The 17,423-nt window shown below is 52.3% G+C and overlaps 1 protein-coding gene across 17 annotated transcripts in view; it reads right to left on the bottom strand.

Annotated features, from left to right (window-relative positions):
- EPB41L1 (erythrocyte membrane protein band 4.1 like 1) overlaps nt 1-17,423 on the bottom strand; it is a 66,949-nt gene that overhangs the window by 16,103 nt on the left and 33,423 nt on the right. For 10 of the 17 annotated variants that reach the window (XM_015881255.2, XM_015881264.2, XM_015881263.2 and 7 more), the window contains 14 exons: nt 16,018-16,219; nt 15,081-15,245; nt 12,195-12,299; nt 12,070-12,112; nt 10,986-11,061; nt 10,434-10,652; nt 10,251-10,338; nt 9,050-9,202; nt 8,159-8,256; nt 7,454-7,629; nt 6,884-7,032; nt 6,130-6,165; nt 3,908-4,099; nt 2,610-2,708 (listed from right to left, as the gene is read on the bottom strand). In XM_015881255.2, the coding sequence (XP_015736741.1) occupies nt 2,610-2,708; nt 3,908-4,099; nt 6,130-6,165; nt 6,884-7,032; nt 7,454-7,629; nt 8,159-8,256; nt 9,050-9,202; nt 10,251-10,338; nt 10,434-10,652; nt 10,986-11,061; nt 12,070-12,112; nt 12,195-12,299; nt 15,081-15,245; nt 16,018-16,194 (1,776 nt within the window). In that variant the 5' untranslated portion in view covers nt 16,195-16,219. The remainder of the gene's footprint in view (nt 1-2,609; nt 2,709-3,907; nt 4,100-6,129; nt 6,166-6,883; nt 7,033-7,453; nt 7,630-8,158; nt 8,257-9,049; nt 9,203-10,250; nt 10,339-10,433; nt 10,653-10,985; nt 11,062-12,069; nt 12,113-12,194; nt 12,300-15,080; nt 15,246-16,017; nt 16,220-17,423) is intronic. The other 7 variants (XM_015881262.2, XM_015881266.2, XM_015881268.2 and 4 more) reach the window with 3 other exon arrangements.

Raw genomic sequence — 17,423 nt, 5'->3', positions numbered from 1 at the left:
TCCCCTGCCGTAGCCAGCAGCCCTGCACAGAAGCACCATAGGAGGCTGAGCCCTCTGTGGACCCATCCTCTGCCAGCTTCCTACATCAACACTTGCAGAAGCCTCCCTGGTATCACTCCTGAGTGTAACCTCTTTTCCAAAACACTGTCTACTCTCCAAGTCCTTTTCTCTACACCTGTGTCTCTCAGTGGGCTTCTCACGCTAATTTCATTCCCTTTCATTCCACAGAAGATGCAGCGGAGGTGGTCAGTGACTCCCAGGAGTATCTCCATATTTCATGGGTGTATTTCACCCCTGAAGCAACACTACCACTACCTCAACGGATGCCTTGATCCTGCCAGGATGCCCATGCCAGCTTCTGGCACTTTCTTGACACTAGGAATGCTTATGGGTGAGTAAGCCAGGGGACTGCTTACTTCTCTTCTGCTCCTGCACTGCAGCCTCACTGCTCAACCCCTTTTTTTGTTTGTTTGTTTTTGCAGCCAAGACATCAATGGATAAGGTATGAGCACAGGTATGCATCTCTTCAGTCTTCTCCTTCCCTTCTTCTGGTTGAAAATCACAGTCCTTCAGAGGGGAGCTTCTCTGGACAAAGATGATGAGCTTGGTCAGGCTCCTGCTCCGAGTTAAGGCTCTAATACAAGTGGATATCAAAGAGCCTTAAGTCTTCTGAAGCCTGAAACAACATGTTGATCCATAGCAGTACATCATACCACTCCAGATTAATCTCAAATCATCAGATTTGCTGGGATGAGTATGGCCTATTCCAGGGAAACACTGATTACTCTGTGGCATGCTTTGAACTCTCTGCTTCAGATGGCTCAAAGCCATCTCTGGCCACAGCCCTGGTTCCACAGCTTGGGGGTCTTCAGAGCTTGAGGGCTCCTGTGCATGTTCAGGGCAAATAACTGGATACATGGGCATGTCCTCCAGGAGAGCAGAGAACCTGGCAGGTCAGAGTGTGCCAAGGTAGAAGCTTAGTCTAAGAGGTGAAGACACTGGTCTGACCACAGAGCAATTTTGACATCCCAAGGGATGATTTTGCTCTCAAATCTTCTTCATCTACGCTAACAACTTCCTCCAGAGAACAGGAATACCTAGGAAGGACATTTTCACAGTGGCCTACACGTTACAAGAGAGGACAAACTGGGAGACAGCAAAGAAATGAAACAAGATAGAGCAGACACCTGATGTCTGCAGGCAAAACTCAAAACCTTGGAGGAGCCCAGGGCAGAGAGGTGGCTTTTTCCTTTGGCACTGTTTGATGTACTTGCCTTGTGGCTTTTTTTTTTTGGCTCCTCAGGGAGACCTGGCTCACCAGAAAGGAACACGTGAGCTTTACAAGAAGAAGAGAAGAATGAATGAACCAAGATCAACATGACATACCATCACCAAAGCTGAGGGGACTCCATTCACCTTCTAATCTAGCACCCCTCCCTCAGCAGGACAAGCAAAGTGGGGAGGGGGAAGAAGTGGCCGTGTGTAGGTGGTGGTTGACACCATGGGTTGCTGCCCAACCTCAGCAACTCCATGGACACCAAGGGACATTCGAGTTGAGCACGATGCCAACTTTGCAGGTGTGCTGATTTTTGTGCAGTCACCCTCAAGGGACCCTGAGTTCCACATGGAGACCATCAGTCATGTGTGGGCAAGATCCCATACATCAACAGAGAGAAATCTCATGCATGGAGAGAAATCTCAGGTGAGACCAGCTGGCTGCCCACACTTCAGTGTAGCCCTGGCACCCTGAGGGACCCTGCAGGGCAGAAGGCCTGAAGGCCTGCAGGCATGCATTAAGTGCTGTGTGTCCACCTCACTACTGTGATTTCTGCACTGGCCCTGTCCACCTGCCCCAGATTGAGGCTGCTCTTGCTCTGCTGCCTTTTTTAGTTGCACTCAGCACCCCAGCACTGCTGTGCACTACATTTTGTTGTGGGTGGGTCCAACCACATCAGAGGCAAGTTTCTAAGACTAGTTTTCTTCTACTCAGTATTATCCTATATCAGCTGTCCTGGGAAAGAGCTGCCATAATGTGAGATAAAACCCTGTATGCAAGCAGTGCTGGAAGTACACACAGAAACAAGGACTTCAAAGTAGAGTGATCCTGCTTTGTACAGGCACAAGTCTGATATTTTTGATGTATCCAGAGATGTCCTAATTCAAGGTGCCTGGGCCTAAGCAACTGTAACTGCAGCTGAAGACAGAGGAAAACACAAAAGACTGCTAAAGACAGTTTGTAGCTGGGTGTCTGTTGCACCTGGAGGAGATATTTGCAGAGCAACAGTGCCAAGGATCTCAGCTGTACCTCCTGGGACCTCTGGTACCAGCTCCAGCACAGACCTTCATGCAGAGCAGAGCCAACCCTGGGGGATACCCCACCACCACTGGCCACCAGGGCTTTACCAGCAGGTCTCCTAGGACCCTGTCTCACAGATCCAAAGCAACAGGCACGGGAACAGATTTCACCAACAGCCTTGACCCAGTGAAGGATCCTGGACCCACCCAGAAATGCCAGCAAACAGCTTCAACTCTGCTTGGAGAGGCTCTGAGGGGCACCAGGGGGAGGGCAAACTGTGTAAATCAGAGGTAAGAAAAGGGATGGTGATAACCTCAGGAGAAGAGACAAGGCTTTTCTGCGTGAAAGACTCCATGCTTAGGGAAACTCCATGCTCAGATGCAAAATCGTCTAAGGTGTCCTCTTCCATCCTCTGTCAGCACGGAAACCCCAGCACCCATGGGGAAAGAGAGAGAGACAGAAACAGACAGAGAGAGCACATGAGAAGGAAGGAAAGAATGAAGGGGTGGATGGACGAACAGAGATCACAGCTATGACAGCTCTAAATCCTCCATTTAGGTCTTTCTTTGCACATATATGCATCTGCTTGTAAAACAAATGCAGCGTGGAAACCCTTCTTCCTCTTTCCATATCGGTGCTTTGATGAGGGCTTGTGAGCTCTCTCAGCTCACCTCTGCCTTTGATGCAACGACAAGCCAGCCAGCCCCATAACTCCAGTTGTGCAGGCAACTCCTTGCAGTGCAGTGCCATGTTCTCATTTCTCAGTGAGACCACTTCAGGACAGAGCTGTGGCACAGGGGTACCCATGTGCATTGTTTGTGCAAGCTGCACAGCTCTCACGGAGAAGAGAATGCCAGTGTTTGGAGAACAAGCAGAGAGTGCCTGGTGCTCACAGCCCATTGATGCCCACAACTTGTGCTGCCAGGGTTGACCCAACTGACAGCCCAACCCCACACAGCAATCAGCTGCAGCACGTCCGCTCCCCTCCAGCAGTGAGGGTGGTCTGCACACCCCAGCCCTCCCATGCTGTGACCCAGGCACTTTCTATTCTCATTCAGGGCACAGGTACCACTGCAAAGCCAGCAGATAAAATGCCAGGATGAGAGGACATGAGTGCAAGATCCCACAATAGCACTGCTCACTCTCCTCCTGCTCCCATCAACAAGGTCTTGACAGCTGAGTGCACCATGGGGCACTTAAGCACAGGATCCTGGTCCCACATTCCTGGGAACACACCTTGGACAAGAACTGTAACAGATGCTGACAAGCAGCAGCTCTGATAGGGTAAGGGGTGAAGAAGGCCCCATATCATGGACTAACGAAGCCTCAGCCCAACTCACAGCCCCCAGAAAAGGAGAAGTTTGACCCCATGCAGTGTCTGGACACAAGGGGAGCTCACTACCAGCAGCATGAAAACAGTTAGCTCATTAACGAACTTAGAGATAACAGCCTGGCCATGGGTCTCTGTCTTTATCCAGTGTGCCCAACACACAATTCCCACCATGCTTTCCTCAGGGCTACAATGGAGACAGAGACCAGGAGCCCACCAGCTGATGAACACCTCCCTGTGAACAGTCTGATCCCCTCCATAAAAAAAGCAGCAGAACAAACCTCGCTGTCCTTTTCTGGGGTTCCCTTCGGAGTCTCCTCCTCATGCTTGGGTGAGGAAGAGGCTGGAGAGGAAGGCAGCCTCCTGTCCCGGTCCCTGTGAACCAGCTTGCTGTTGGGCTCCTTCAGGGTCCGTTTCAGCTCATTGATGCTGGCCTGATGCTTTAGCAAAACATCTTCTGGTTTGTCTAAAAACTTGGGGAAGGAGAAAGGAAGGTAACTATGATTAAAGCACTAGTCAAGGCCAAAAAGACAAGCAGAGACACTGGAGTGAGTCTGCTTTATACTGGGCTTGAATTTAGGGTCTCAAGAGCTAAATGAACAGTATATCTGAGCACCCCGGGCTGCAGTTCTCACTAAGACCATTGTGGGAAGCAATGCAGGGAGTGGCAGAACACCCACAATGGGCTTCTCTCTGTGAAGGGTACCACATCTCCCTAGGGCATCTCCAGCATGGCCTTGTGAGGATGAGATGAACCATCTGGGGGAAGAGAGAGGGGTCTCCTTGGGAACCAGCACAAGAAATAGAAGTAACCAGAACTCTGCTGCTCCCACACGCAAGGTACAAAGGGACCAAGAGCCTCTGCCCCAGCAGGGCAAGAAACCATCACCTGAGCATGAGCTTCCAGGAGTGACCCATTGGCATTTCTAACGGAGTGCCTTCAAAGTGGGTTTCTGCCAATGGGCAAGAGGTCAAGGGCTACTCAAAGATGACCAAGCTTGCAACAGCATGGACCAGCTTGAGCCCAGCAGCAGTCTGGGGTGGGGGTTGGGCCTGGCCTGCTCTAGAAAGAGGACAGCTCAGAGAGTTCAAGTGCATGGTGAGGTTTAGGTGTTAAAGCATCCTTTGTTGATGTTACAGGCACCAGGATAGTTCCTTTTGTTCTGCCACAGAGGTGGGCAAACTAGCTCAGAACAAGAACCTGACTTTCACTTCACACTCAAACCTGGTTTGAGGTTCGAAACAAATCAGCTAAATTATCTCCCCTCTCCCACAGTTCTCCTCAGCAAAATCCCAGAGACACAAAGGAGTCTCGTGGAAAGTCCAGACAAATTTCAGATCCTGAAGGCTCAGCAGAATTTATTTTAAACTCCCCGATCCATCTGCATGTGCTTCATGGTTTGCCCACCTCTATAGGCTCAGGGTAGTGCCAGGCGCACGGGGCTGCAGGAGCAGCACATGCACATGCAGCAGGAGTAAGCAATGAGGCAGACAGTGGGGGGACTGTGCTTGGCAAGGGGCTGCAGAGCAAGCTGCCAGCCTGCTGCACCAGTAGGGTTTGCCCCCGCTGTGCTGAGCAGGATGGCAATGGCTGTGCACTTGAAGCACAGCAAGCCCCAGCTCATGGCCACGTGGTTGAAGGTGCTAGCGCTTCCTTGGCCTCTGCTGACTAGTCCAGTGATGATTCAAACCCCAATGTGAGTGGAGGAGAAAATCCTCAGAGCACAGCTCTGAACTTTAGGCTGGGATAAATCAGCAGACCCAGGCTGAGGAGACCTCTGCTGGACGTTTCTGAGGGGAAGGAGGTACTGCAGACAAGGTTAAGTTGTGCAAGAGGAGAGCACAGACTCTCCCACCTGTGACAACACACCCTGGCCAGGCCAGCCACACTCAGCTGGGGGGCTGCTCCACGGCACTCCACTGGGCTGTGTGTCAGAGTGTGCCTCTGATGGGCTCAGGGACTCATTTGCTTCTGGCAGGGCAGAAAGGCAGCAAGGAGCTTCATGAAAGCAGGGCACGTGATGCAGTCCCCAGGTCAGGGAAGGCAAAAGCAGAGAGCAGGCCAGGGCACAGGGTCTCACAGGGAGGTGGAAGTGATAAGGCCAGCTTGCACCAGGTCTGTCTCTTCAGCGGAACGATTAAGGCCACAGGGTTGGACAAAGAGAAAACATGAGGAGAGGACATGGAGGAGTCAGTAACACGAGCAAAAGCCAGGTGTTCCCAGCAAGCCAAGGACCCGGCATAGCGGCCTGGCCAAGGTGCCTTGGGAGGGCTCTTGTTCACACATACAGTTAGGACTACCTTACTTAGTGGGATAGAAGATGCTGTGTGTGCTCTGGGGCAGATCCCCAGCTGTCTGCTCACTGGGAGTCTCTAGCAAGTCAACCTCCCCACCTTGGTGCATCTTGTATTCCAGTAAATAGGGTGACACACAGTGGTGCATTGAAAAGAATGGACAATATGATGCACCGATGAGAACTAAAATACTCCAGAGAGAGAATACCTCCTGCTTGTGCCTGGGGGTTGTTTCGTGCTCCGGCTGGCAGCAAAGAGAGGGTTAAAAGTAACCAGCAGAGTCAGTCGAGGGAAATTCTCACAAGCATCACAATTCAGTTGAATTTGGGCATGTACGCAGGCCCCTGCCCACAGTCAGGACTAGTATCAGCACAAAAGGACTGAATCCCCTGCTCAGTGCAGGCTGAGATGGACTGGGGTGCATCCCAAGCCAGTCCAGGGGTGGGCAGAGAGCAGAAGGGCATGGCTACAAGCCAGCAGGGTGCTAGGTATGGACATGTAGCTATGGGGCACCAATGGAACAGGGGCCCAGTATGCTCCCAGCAGCCAAGGAACTCTTACTTGCATGGTGGTGACTGTTGGCACACTTGGCCCTTTCCGGTACTGCACACCAGAGCTGAACTATCCCACAACCAGCCCTGACTGGGGACCAGCCAGGAGGCAACCTGGATGGTGCTGGGAGAACTGAAGCTGATTCTGGATAGGTCATGATTGCTCCATGCCTACTGGTGAGGCCAAGTCCCCAAGCTAGATGGGTCATAGCAAGCACCAGGGTTTGCCTCGTGGAGAAAGGGTTTCAGATGACTGTGCCCCAGTGTAATCCTTCCCACCCGTAGCCCAGCCCCAAGAGAGGAAGACAGAGCCCTGACGCCTGTGTCGCATTCCCCTGCTTATCTGCTCTGGTTATGAGCCAGCCCACCCATCTGCCCCCACGGTCTGCTGGCTGCCCATGAGGTCTGTACCTTCAGCTCCTTGATCTTCGTTGGGGTAGTCACCTCCTCATCCTCTGTCTCAGATCGTCTCCCACTGCCAAACTCACCATCCTCCTCCTGTTTCTCACCTTCTGCTCCAGTATCATGGTTCTCACTGACGGAGGCTGGGCGTGAGAACTCTGTGCATGCAGGGAGAGTCCAGGTCATGGGCAGTGAGCCACCACCCCTGGCCCTGCCTGCCCCAGCCCTCTGCCCCAGTCTGGCTTAGAGTCAATGGAGCCCCAAAAGGACCTGCAGCAGGGAATATGTCCTAGGGATTCTAGATGGTGATGATGACCCAAAGCTCAGAACTTTCTCACTCTTTGCACCACCCAGGCTTTCATACCTGCCCTGTGACCAGGCAGCTGCAGTCAGCCATACCTGTGTCCCTGGCGCTCATACAGTCTGAGGTACCACCTGGGGGGCAGAAGGACCCTCTGCCAGGGAAATCTGGTTAGAGACAGACTCTGGAAGTAACCCTGGCTGCCCTCCTCTCCAAAGCGGCCTTCTTGTTCCCCCCAGAGGACCAATCCCATTCCTCCTCCCCAGTGCGGAGCATACCTCCATCAAGGCTGCGAGACATGGTGTACCGTTTGCTGGAGGAACGCTCAAAGAAGGGGGCTGGGCGGTCAATGAGGGCACTGGCCTGCCGTGTCTGTGCCTGTGTCCGCCCGCTGTAGCGGAACTTAGAGCCCATCACCAAGAATCCCTTCGGGGGCGGCTCTGGAGATACCAGCCTGGGGATAGAAGGATGAGGTGCTGTCAGTGAGTCCCAGCTGTGCCCCCAAGCACCGGCCCCAGACACCAGCGTGCAAAGCAGAGCTGAGACAACAGTGAAGGAGTTGGGATGGCACCACTGCAGGGCTAAAGAAGTGACAGAGGGAATTCAGCACCATATGAAGTTTAGGGATGAACCAGCAAGTGGTTCCTGGCAGTGGTGCGTGGTGGAGCCAATGGAGCAGATATGGCTCCGCACATGGAAAAGACAAGCCAGTGCCTACCATGCATGGGGTACAGCAGGTCTGTGGCTGAGAGAGGAGCAGAACTCTTCCTTCCCTGCACACAAAAGGCAGAGTGGCTCGATGCAGGGCCATGAGGCAAGGGATGGACAGCCCCTGCTGCAGGTGACAGGACAGCCAGCTCCTTCCCAGGCATGGTGCAGGCACCCAGGGCAATGAAGAAGCTCCCCTTCCCCAAGTGAACATGCTGGGATAGGCCAGAGGCAGGAGCATACCTGCCTCCAGGTCCTGGAAAAGGGCTCCTCACCTGAAGAAGGTGTGATGCTCTATGCAGACCTTCCAGAGACGCTTGGCAGAGCGGTGGTTGGGCAGCTTGAAGCCAATGGTGCTCTCAAACTGCTCATACTTGGGGGAGATAGAGACATGCTGTTACAGGCAGATCCTGCCCAAGGGGATGTGATGGGATGGGACCTGACATGCCAAGACCTTCGGGTTCTCCTGGCAGGAGCTATGGCCATATAAAACATCTTCAAACCAGTGCTGCAAAGGCTCACACCCAGTCCCACAGGCTGCTGGAATCAAACCCTTACGTTTTTGGCCTAACCACCTTCCTCAGTTGTAAATGTATTTTCAGTGCGAGAGAAATTCCCTCAAGAAACAGAAAACTTTTACAGCTTATTTTGGTGTAAAGGAATCTCTCACTCCATCTCAGATGCACTGCCCACTGGGAAGAATTTGGGTGGAAATGAGTTCTCCTGTCAGTGCACGTAAAAGTAGAGACTGAAATGAAAGTCAGAAAGCACTGACACAAAAGAAAAGAAAATAATTCCAAACGTTTTAGGGGTTTTTTTGTGTGTGTGTGTTTGAAGTATGGAAGACAAATTATAAAAAGCCCATTCCTTGGACACCTCCCTGAGTCAACAGGCTCACAAGTTTCTGGCTTATGGTAAAAGGATTATGAGATGCCCTGAGATTTCTGAACTGCTGTGGCAAAGACATGAGAGGCAACGAGAGAGCAAGAGTGAAAATGGGAAGACATTTGCTCAGAGCCTCCGTTCACCACAGGAGCTGTGCTCCCTTGGCCAGTTGAGGCCATTACCTGGGGACTTAGAGGTTAAGGATGAAGCCAGATGAGGACCACCCTGCACAGCTGGCACCCTGCTGTGCCCCTGGGTCATGCTGTACCCATGGCACCCACCTCACCAGGGCGGATTTTGATGTAGAAATTACTCCTCTTGTAGGAAATTTTAAGGATCTTGGGCCAGGCAAAACGGTTGATTCTCAGGCGGTCCCTGTAGATGAGGAGGCCATTGGCACAGACTCCAAGCATGATGTCAATACCCTCTGAGTCCTGGAGGAGGCAAGAAGGAAAGGAAGAAACTGCTCAGCTGCCCAGTAAGAGTCAGTCCATCCAGGAGTACCACGCTCCCTCCTGCTTAGCATTCTGACTACTTGCAACCAGCTGCAGAGGTCACAGAATCACAGGATGTTTAAAGGTGGAAGGGACCTTTGGAGACCACCTGGTCCAACCGCTCTGCACAATCAAGGCCACCCACTGTAGGTTGTGCAGGACTATATCCAGACAGATTTTGAAAGTCTCCAAAGAGGAGACCCTGCAAACTCTCTGGGCAACCTGTGCCATACAGCATAAGTGCTTCCTGATGTTCAGAGGGAACTCTGTGTGTTTTCATTTCTGGCCATTGCCTCTGATCTTGTCAGTGTGTACCACTAAAAGGATTTTAACTACATCCTCTTTGAACCTCCCCTTCAGCTATTTATATACCTCACTGAGAACATCCCGAGCCTTTTCCAGGTTGAACAGTCCCAGCTCCCTCATCCTTTCCTCATATAGAAGGGGCTTCAAACCCTTCATCACTGTCATGGTCCTTTGTTGCATTTCATCCAGTAGTTCCATGTCCTTAGCATACTGGGGAGTCCAGAGCTAAACACAGCAGTCCAGGCACGACCTCACCAGTGCTGAGGAGAGGGAAAGGACTACCTCCCTCAACCTGCTGGCAATACTCTGCCCAACACAGCCCAGGATAGTGTTGGCAAAGTATTGCCACAAGGGCACATTGTTTATTCATTTCAACCTGCTATCTACCAGGAGTCCCTGGGCCTTTTCTGACAGGTTGCTTTCCAGCTGGATGCCCCCAGCATGTCCTGGTGTCCAGGCTTTTTCTTACCCCATGTGCAGGACTTCACACATACCCCAGTTGATCTAATAGTTTCAGACCTATTCTGCTCTTGTGCCCAAGGAGCACCCAAAGAAACTCACACATCGAATCTCTCCCGCACATCACTGAACCAACCACAGGAAACAGAGCTGCATCTACAGCAAGCCCCTAGCTGCCAGTTGTGTGCTGGCCATCACTCCCACAGCTCCCACAACACAGTACCTTGGCATGATGCAGGTCCACCCCATACATGGAGAGCTTCTTGGCATTCTCCAGGAAGTGGATCTCTGCTTCCCCAGGGGTCATGCCCCTGCAGAGAGACAGAGAAGGAGACACGTGGCCAGATGCCCAGCAGGGCACAGGCCAGCTCCTCAGTGTCTTCCCTCATTGCCAGCTGGGGCTCACCGATAGGTCTTGTGCAGCTCCATGATGCGCTCCTCCAGCTCACGTGTCTGGTTGGGGGCAAAGCGGAGCTCACTGACATAGTTTCCTACATGCTCCTCAGCATCGTAGTCACCCAGTTCAGCCTGCACAGCATAGGAGCCCAGCAGGGCGTGTGTGACGAAGGAGCAGGGCAGTCGCCCTGTGATGATATCTGCACGCAGCTGCAGGCATAAGTAGTATCTGGAAGAGGGAACAGAGAGTAAGGGTAGGGCAGAGGTGAGTGCCCTTAGAGCAATCTGTGACCCTGCATGTGAAGGACACCCACACTGCTTGGCTCCATGAGGGCACTGCCACCTCCCAGTGACACTTTCCCAGCCCGACTCTGTATGATTTACAGGTGCCATGCACAGAGAAAAGGCAGTGAGACCCTGACATCTACCATGTCTACCCAGCTGCTGTCCTGACTCAGCACTGTCCCTCCATGCACTGCTGCCCACTCCACTGGAAGCTGCCTTAGCAGCTGTGCCCATCACGGACACGCCGTGTGGGGGGGCTCCCAATAGCAAACCTCACCTTGTGATGTCCTCCGTGAGCTGAGCAGGGTCAGGAGGGTAAAACTTCACAGTGAAGGCGAAGTTCCAGGACCCACCTAGCGAGGGTAGGAAGCAGTAAGGGCGGGGCTTGTGAAGGCTGCTGGCAGACTGCACACAGCATCCAGGCATTTAATTAAAGTGTCCCAGGACTCCACCCAAGCCCAGTGCAGGGCAGGAACAGGGGAGCTCCAGAAGCTGCCAGGAGGAAGATGAACCCCTGAAAGCAGCTCCCAGTTGCTCTGGCGAGAAGGACCAATGTGACTGGGTCAAACAACCCCAAACAGCTGGGGAGAGAGAAGCACCACAACCTTGGGAGTCATCATCTCAGATTGCTTCATAACCAAACTCCCACTATCACAGCAAAAGCCATACACATCTCAGCAGGGTGACACCATGGGCAATGGCCCTTCTGCCTCACAAGTACATGGTCTGGCAAGGCAGCATCACAAAGACGCTCCTGCATCCTGGTACCCATCCAAGCAAGCTCACTCCCATGCCTCCCCCAGTCCCATCCTCCCCACTCAGGGCAGGAGGAAATGGCACAGAGGGAGTGATGAGGTCTGAGCCACTCTCTCCCATCTCTCCAGTGGCACAGATGGGTCCTTTGATGCTCACACCTGTCACAGGTAGAAGGGGAGGTTGACAGAGCTAACAGGCAAATGAATAAGCAATACCTCCTGGCCCCAACCCTGTGTCAGTGTCACACCTTGCAGGAACTGCACAGTGAGGACAGAGCAGTAAGGAGCAGCACACTGGGTACAGAATGAAGGGTGGTTGTGGGAATGGGGAGAAAGCAAGTTTCCCTCCTGCAGTAGCTGAATTCACATGGGGCCTAGTTTCCAGCCACTTCCAGCCCAGGCTTCCCATGCATGACACTCTGCAGCGTCAGGTGCCCAGGTGCATCCTGGCCTTGTCCCATGAGCTGCCTGGAACCCAGCGAGGGCAAAAAGTTACAAGCAGGAGCAAGAGCTCATCTCAACACAGAGCACCATCTGGGGCTGAGCTACCTGGGAGAACTCTAGGGCCCAGCACTTGTGGAGGAGTGGCCCTCTCCAGTTACTTACTGCGGATCTGTTTCTTGATCTCCTTGGAGGGGTCCAGCCAGTTCTGAAATGAGGGGACAGCATGTCAGGTAGTGGGATGCCCTGCTCAGCAGTGGGGTGGCTGCAGAGGGATCCCCCAGGCTCACCTTCTGGCTGTCAGAGTCGCAGAAGGTGAGGCCAAAGTAGTCCTTTTCCAGGAGGTTGAGATGTTCACATACCATGTCAAAGAGAACCTGGCCTCGGGCATGTTTCTGCAGGAGATATGGAAATGTTCACAGGGACTCAGCAGGCAAAGGCACCAGGAGAGGGTGGTGCCAAACCAGAGCAGGATTCCTCCAGCCCAGGAACCTCTTACCCATACTAAAGGGTTGGCACAAACACATCCCAAACCTCTTGGGAGATGATATTGCCTGAAAGACAAGCTCCTTCCCAACACTCTCCCCAGCTGCAAGTTTTGGCCAGGTCCTGAGGCACAGCAGGATGAAAGGAAAGCATGAGAAGTTTGAGCCACATGCTGTGATGGAAGGGCCCTTATTATCCAGTCCTTTGAACTCCCCTGTATATTTTTGCTTTATACCAGTGTCAGTGAGACAATAAGAACTGCTTATGGAGATGCTCATTTTTTTCTTCCATACACACAGCCTTCTTGCCCCAAAAGCTCTGAACCTCCTGTCTCTGAGGCACCCATTTCTTTGAGTATGTCCACCAAGCAACCTGACACTGGAGCCCAGAGCACCACTCACACAGAAAGTAGCACTGCTCCAGCATCCCACTGCTGACAGACCCCCAGCTCTGAATTCCTCCTGACCTCCAAATCCTTTTCAGGACTCAGCAGTAACCAACACCCTTTCTGTTATCCTCCCCTTCCTGCTGATCCAGACTTCCAAGGCAGGAGTTCAGTACGTAGCATCTCAAAAGGTACCACATCAGATGGTTTGACCTCTCTTTTTTATTTTTGCAGAATTAAACCTTAACAATACCTGTATGCAGGCACGGCAGAATTATCTCTATGGGGCCTAACAAAATGAAAGAAGAAATTCAGCACAGATCTTTCCATGCTAAACAATTCCTTCTTCTCTCTCCTATGCCCTAAATGACTTTTCCAGAGAGCAGAAGCTCTCTGTTTGCTGAGTCAACCCCATCCTTTGCACTGCAGCAGAAAAGTCAACCTTACCATGAATAAAGCCCCGCATGCCCCAGCACACTGCCAACATCGAGCACTGGGAACAAAACAAGACTAAAAACAAAGCCCAGTGGGAGCTGGGACTGTAAAGCTCTGCTTTTCCTAAGGCTTGTCTAGAACTATTGTTCTGATAATGAAGCAGCCAACCATTGTACAACCCAGCTTTCTGTTTGCATGCAGGTTTTGCTTGGAAAACACAAATGGGGCCTGGGGAAGGATGACACCAACTCATGCTGCTTCAGGGCTGACCAAAGTCACTTCTTTGTCCCACGAGCCCACTGCAGTCATGGCAAGTGCTCTGCTCCAGTTCGAGGGAGCTTTCATTTTTGTGAGGATCCATCTTTTCACAGTCACTAAGGCTTGCTGTGACAGACCTAACCACTGAAATGACAGTGAGTGCTGCAGGAGCTGAGACACCAAAGGCCAGCCTCCAGCCCCCAGCAGCTGCCTTGTAGCACTCACTTTTCCAGTGCAGCCACAGAGAGCAGAAAGCTACAATCCTTACATTCATTAATCCTGCACAGCTGAGACCTCATAGAACCAGGACCTGCATACAGATGCAGGCCTGCTACGCGCAGCCAGCTCACAAGCTGCTGTTAATTGTACTGGGAACAAGATGCCTTCACTCACTCATCAGCAGCAAGTGCAAAGGTTTCCCTGGCAAAGGCTTGAGGATTTCTGCTTCTGAACAGTCTCAGCTTTTACACTTTTACATAAAGTTTCTCAGAAACATCCCTCTCACCAGGAAGATGCTACACATCAGATAAGTGCTGCCCCCTTGTACCTGCAGGCAGGAGACAGCAGCAAGTGAGAGGGGCAGAAATCTGTTCTCCTAGCAAACACTCCTCCTCTGAGCAGGCTCACAGCCCCCTCCTCCACCAGCCCCCCCATTCCCCTACAGCAGGAACCAGTCCAAACTCTAGTCTTGATCTAATGCTGGGTGTCTCCTCACTGTGCTGATAGCAGCTCCAGCAGCCCAGTAGTGCATCCCAGCATAAGGAGGCCGTTGGTGGGCACCGGTCCATCTGTTCCTTCCTGTAGTGACAGCCACTACCAGGCAATCATGTGCCCACGCTGCATGTGTGTGATGGTGCACAAACAGTGAGCAGACCATGTGCCCAGAGCAGGGTGCCTGACTTGCTGTCCTGCCCACACACACAAGATTATCAACAGCACATGTGGATGACCTTTGTTTACTCACACTCACACGCACACGTACACACACTGCTGCCAGGCTTCTGCACACCTCCCAGACAGTCCCTGCACTGCCAGCTCCGTGGGGAGGAACAGCGAGGGATGAGAAGATAAAAACAGTGAGGATGGGGTGAGGTGCAGTTTGTAAAGCTGCCAAAATGTATGTGGGTCTGTGTGCACATGCAAACCCGTCTGGGGGAGCCATGTGTGCCTGCACATGTTGGCCTCTTCACATAAACACACACACATCCTTTGACTTGGCATGTGGGACAGCAAACATGCTGTGCTCCTGAGGTGTCAACAGATACACTAGCATATGTATGTGTCATGCACATATTTTCAGGCATATATTTTGAGGCAGAGCTTTATCTCCAACTATTAAGCTTCTGCTTTCTAGACACTGTTTTCGATAGCAACTAGCTAACAAATCTGGGCTCTCTGGGCTGAAATTGCCTGCTAGGGTCTTCCCAGACTTTTTCTTAGTTTTGAAATTCCAGCTTCAACAGTTATTTCTGTGGATCGTTTTGTCTGTATGAGAGGTACTATGAAGCTGTCCTTGGAAGAACCCTGATGTTGGGGACTTGCTCGAGACCAGCCTTGGGCTGACACATCTCCTGTTCAGTTCCAGCATACCTCCCCCAAGCACAGGACTCACCTCCACTTCACACTCATACTCAGAGGCGTCAAGCAGGGTCACTCTGCAGAGAGCACTTTTGACTTTCTTGTTGATTTTCTGGGGTGACTTCTGGGTTTTGCTGGGCGTTGTTTTGTCAGAGAGCCCATCTGTCTCACTGTAGTCCTTCTCCTCCATGTCTGTACCCTGGAGGGTGAGAAATGCACAGGGTCACCTGGTACCACTGTGAGATTGGAAGCCCTTGCTTCCGTCCCTTAGCAATGCAGTAGTCCATGCTACAAGCAGTTCCCCCATCCCACACTATTGGCATAGTCATGAATCAACTCTGGAAAAAGTATGCCTGTGAGTCTGGTGCACATTCAGCAGCTTAGACCTCCCCGCCCATGGAGCTGGGGCAGCTCTATGGCTGCTGGCAGCATTTGCAAGTGGTGTGGAGATGAGGCTCCCTGCCTGATGGTGGCCACTGGGGTGCACTTGTTGCTCCCAGCCTTGCTGAGGCATCTCAGTTTCTAGGATGCTTGGCTACCTGTTGACTTCTGCCTTTGGTGAGAGCATAAAGTTCATATGCTGAGCTGTACAGGCTTCTGATGTGCATGCCCCAGCTGCTGTACTCAGAACACAAAATGCCACTTGAGAAAGTGGCTGTGCAAAGCCTGCACCTTGATTTCTGGGCCACTGCCCTGCCACAGGGAGCATGCCTGACCCCTAGGGAAGGACAAGAGGCTGCAGAGCCACAGCACAGCAGAAAACAGCACTTACAAATAACGGGTCTCGCATATAACAGCTAGGGCTCCCTCCTCCCTGCAGGCAGCAGTTCATAGGCTGAGTGCACCAAGTGCCCTGTTCTGGTCTGACACCAAGAGCTGCTGGGAACAGCTGGAAGCCAAACTACCTTCCCTGACAGTCACCCAGAGCCTTTCCCTCCTGTCCCACAGCTCCTGCCCCTTGCTGAACTCACCGGCTCCGTGTGCTGGCTGTCAGGCTGTGCTCCAGGCTTCTCGTTGGCCTCAGCGTCCCGGCTGGCAGTGCCAGCAGCTGTGGCAGCACGGCCGTGTGTGGCTGCTTCCAGCTGCTGCTGCGGGGCCTCCTCCTGCACGTTCTTCACTTCCGAATCAGGACCCGTCTCTGTCGTCATGGCTTCTGGTCACCCTGCCCTGGCACTGCATGACAGACAGAACTCATCACACCTCCTGCCCAGCCCTGCGTGCACCATGGAGACATGGGCACAGAGGATGCTGTTCAGGGGCCCCTAATAAACTCATTAGAAAAAAACATACATATAATGCACAAATAACATATATTATAAAATCAACTAAAGGTTTTGGTTGTTGTTTTTTTTTTTTCTGGGAGGAAAAAACCAGGCTGAGTCAGGTCAAAACGCTGCATTCACAGAGCAAATTGCAAACGTGGGCAGCTTCACATGCTGCATCTGGGATGGCTGTTTCTCCTTCTGAACTTCCCAGCATGCTGCATTCATGTGTCCAGAATGGTCAGAGCCCCATGGTTGGCAGGAGCCCTGCCTCTGCATCCAGCTCCTGCTGTTGGCCCAATCATGATGCAAACACAAAGCTGGGGCCAGGAACACAGCAGAAGGGAGTTTCAGTGCTTACTGTCCTTCACTGTAGCACTGAGTTACAGATTTGTGAAACCTTTATATTGTCCTTGTCCTTCACACACAACACTTTGTAGCACAGTATCTCCTTCTCTCAGAAAAGCTGCAGTGAATGCAGGAAAGTGCAAACAAAGAGAACAAACCTGCTCCAGGCCAGGACACTGCTGACCAGGGGATGGCAAAGTCGCTTGATGACACTGCATCCCACCACTGACAGCCCCGTGGGTCCTACCCAGCCACATACTCTGCAGCATGTATGAGAAAGCAAGAGCCAGGTCAGAGCCACGACCCAGGACAGTAAGAAACAGACTGCTGCATCTGTGCTGGGCCCAGCTGGGAGCTGGGGCAGGGAAGGAGACAGGCAGGACGGGCTGGCTCTATGGCAAGGGAAACAGCCCAGCTCCACTCCTGCCAATTCCAAGTGCTCGGCTGAGGGCAGAAGACTTTGAAGGTCACTGCCAGTTAGTTTTTTCCGTGGAAGAAATGGGACAGAGGGCTGCTGCTCTTTAACTTCAGATTAAAATGTACATGCTCTCTGTATGAACCACTTCTAAGCACTTCTTTTAAGGGATCACTTGGGCCCCAAACCACCCTGAATTATTCACTTAAAGTTTCCAAACTTTCTTCCCCCCATGTCTACATGTTGAGCCCCAGGGAAACATCTCAGCTCTGCATGGGGTTTGTCCAGTGGTGGCAGGTGGCACCAAGCATTCCCGTCCAGCTCTGCCGGATACAGGTGTTACCCAGCTCCT

Source organism: Coturnix japonica, chromosome 20, assembly GCF_001577835.2.
Source record: "Coturnix japonica isolate 7356 chromosome 20, Coturnix japonica 2.1, whole genome shotgun sequence".
Taxonomy (NCBI): domain Eukaryota; kingdom Metazoa; phylum Chordata; class Aves; order Galliformes; family Phasianidae; genus Coturnix; species Coturnix japonica.
This window is presented reverse-complemented; position numbering and strand designations above follow the sequence as displayed.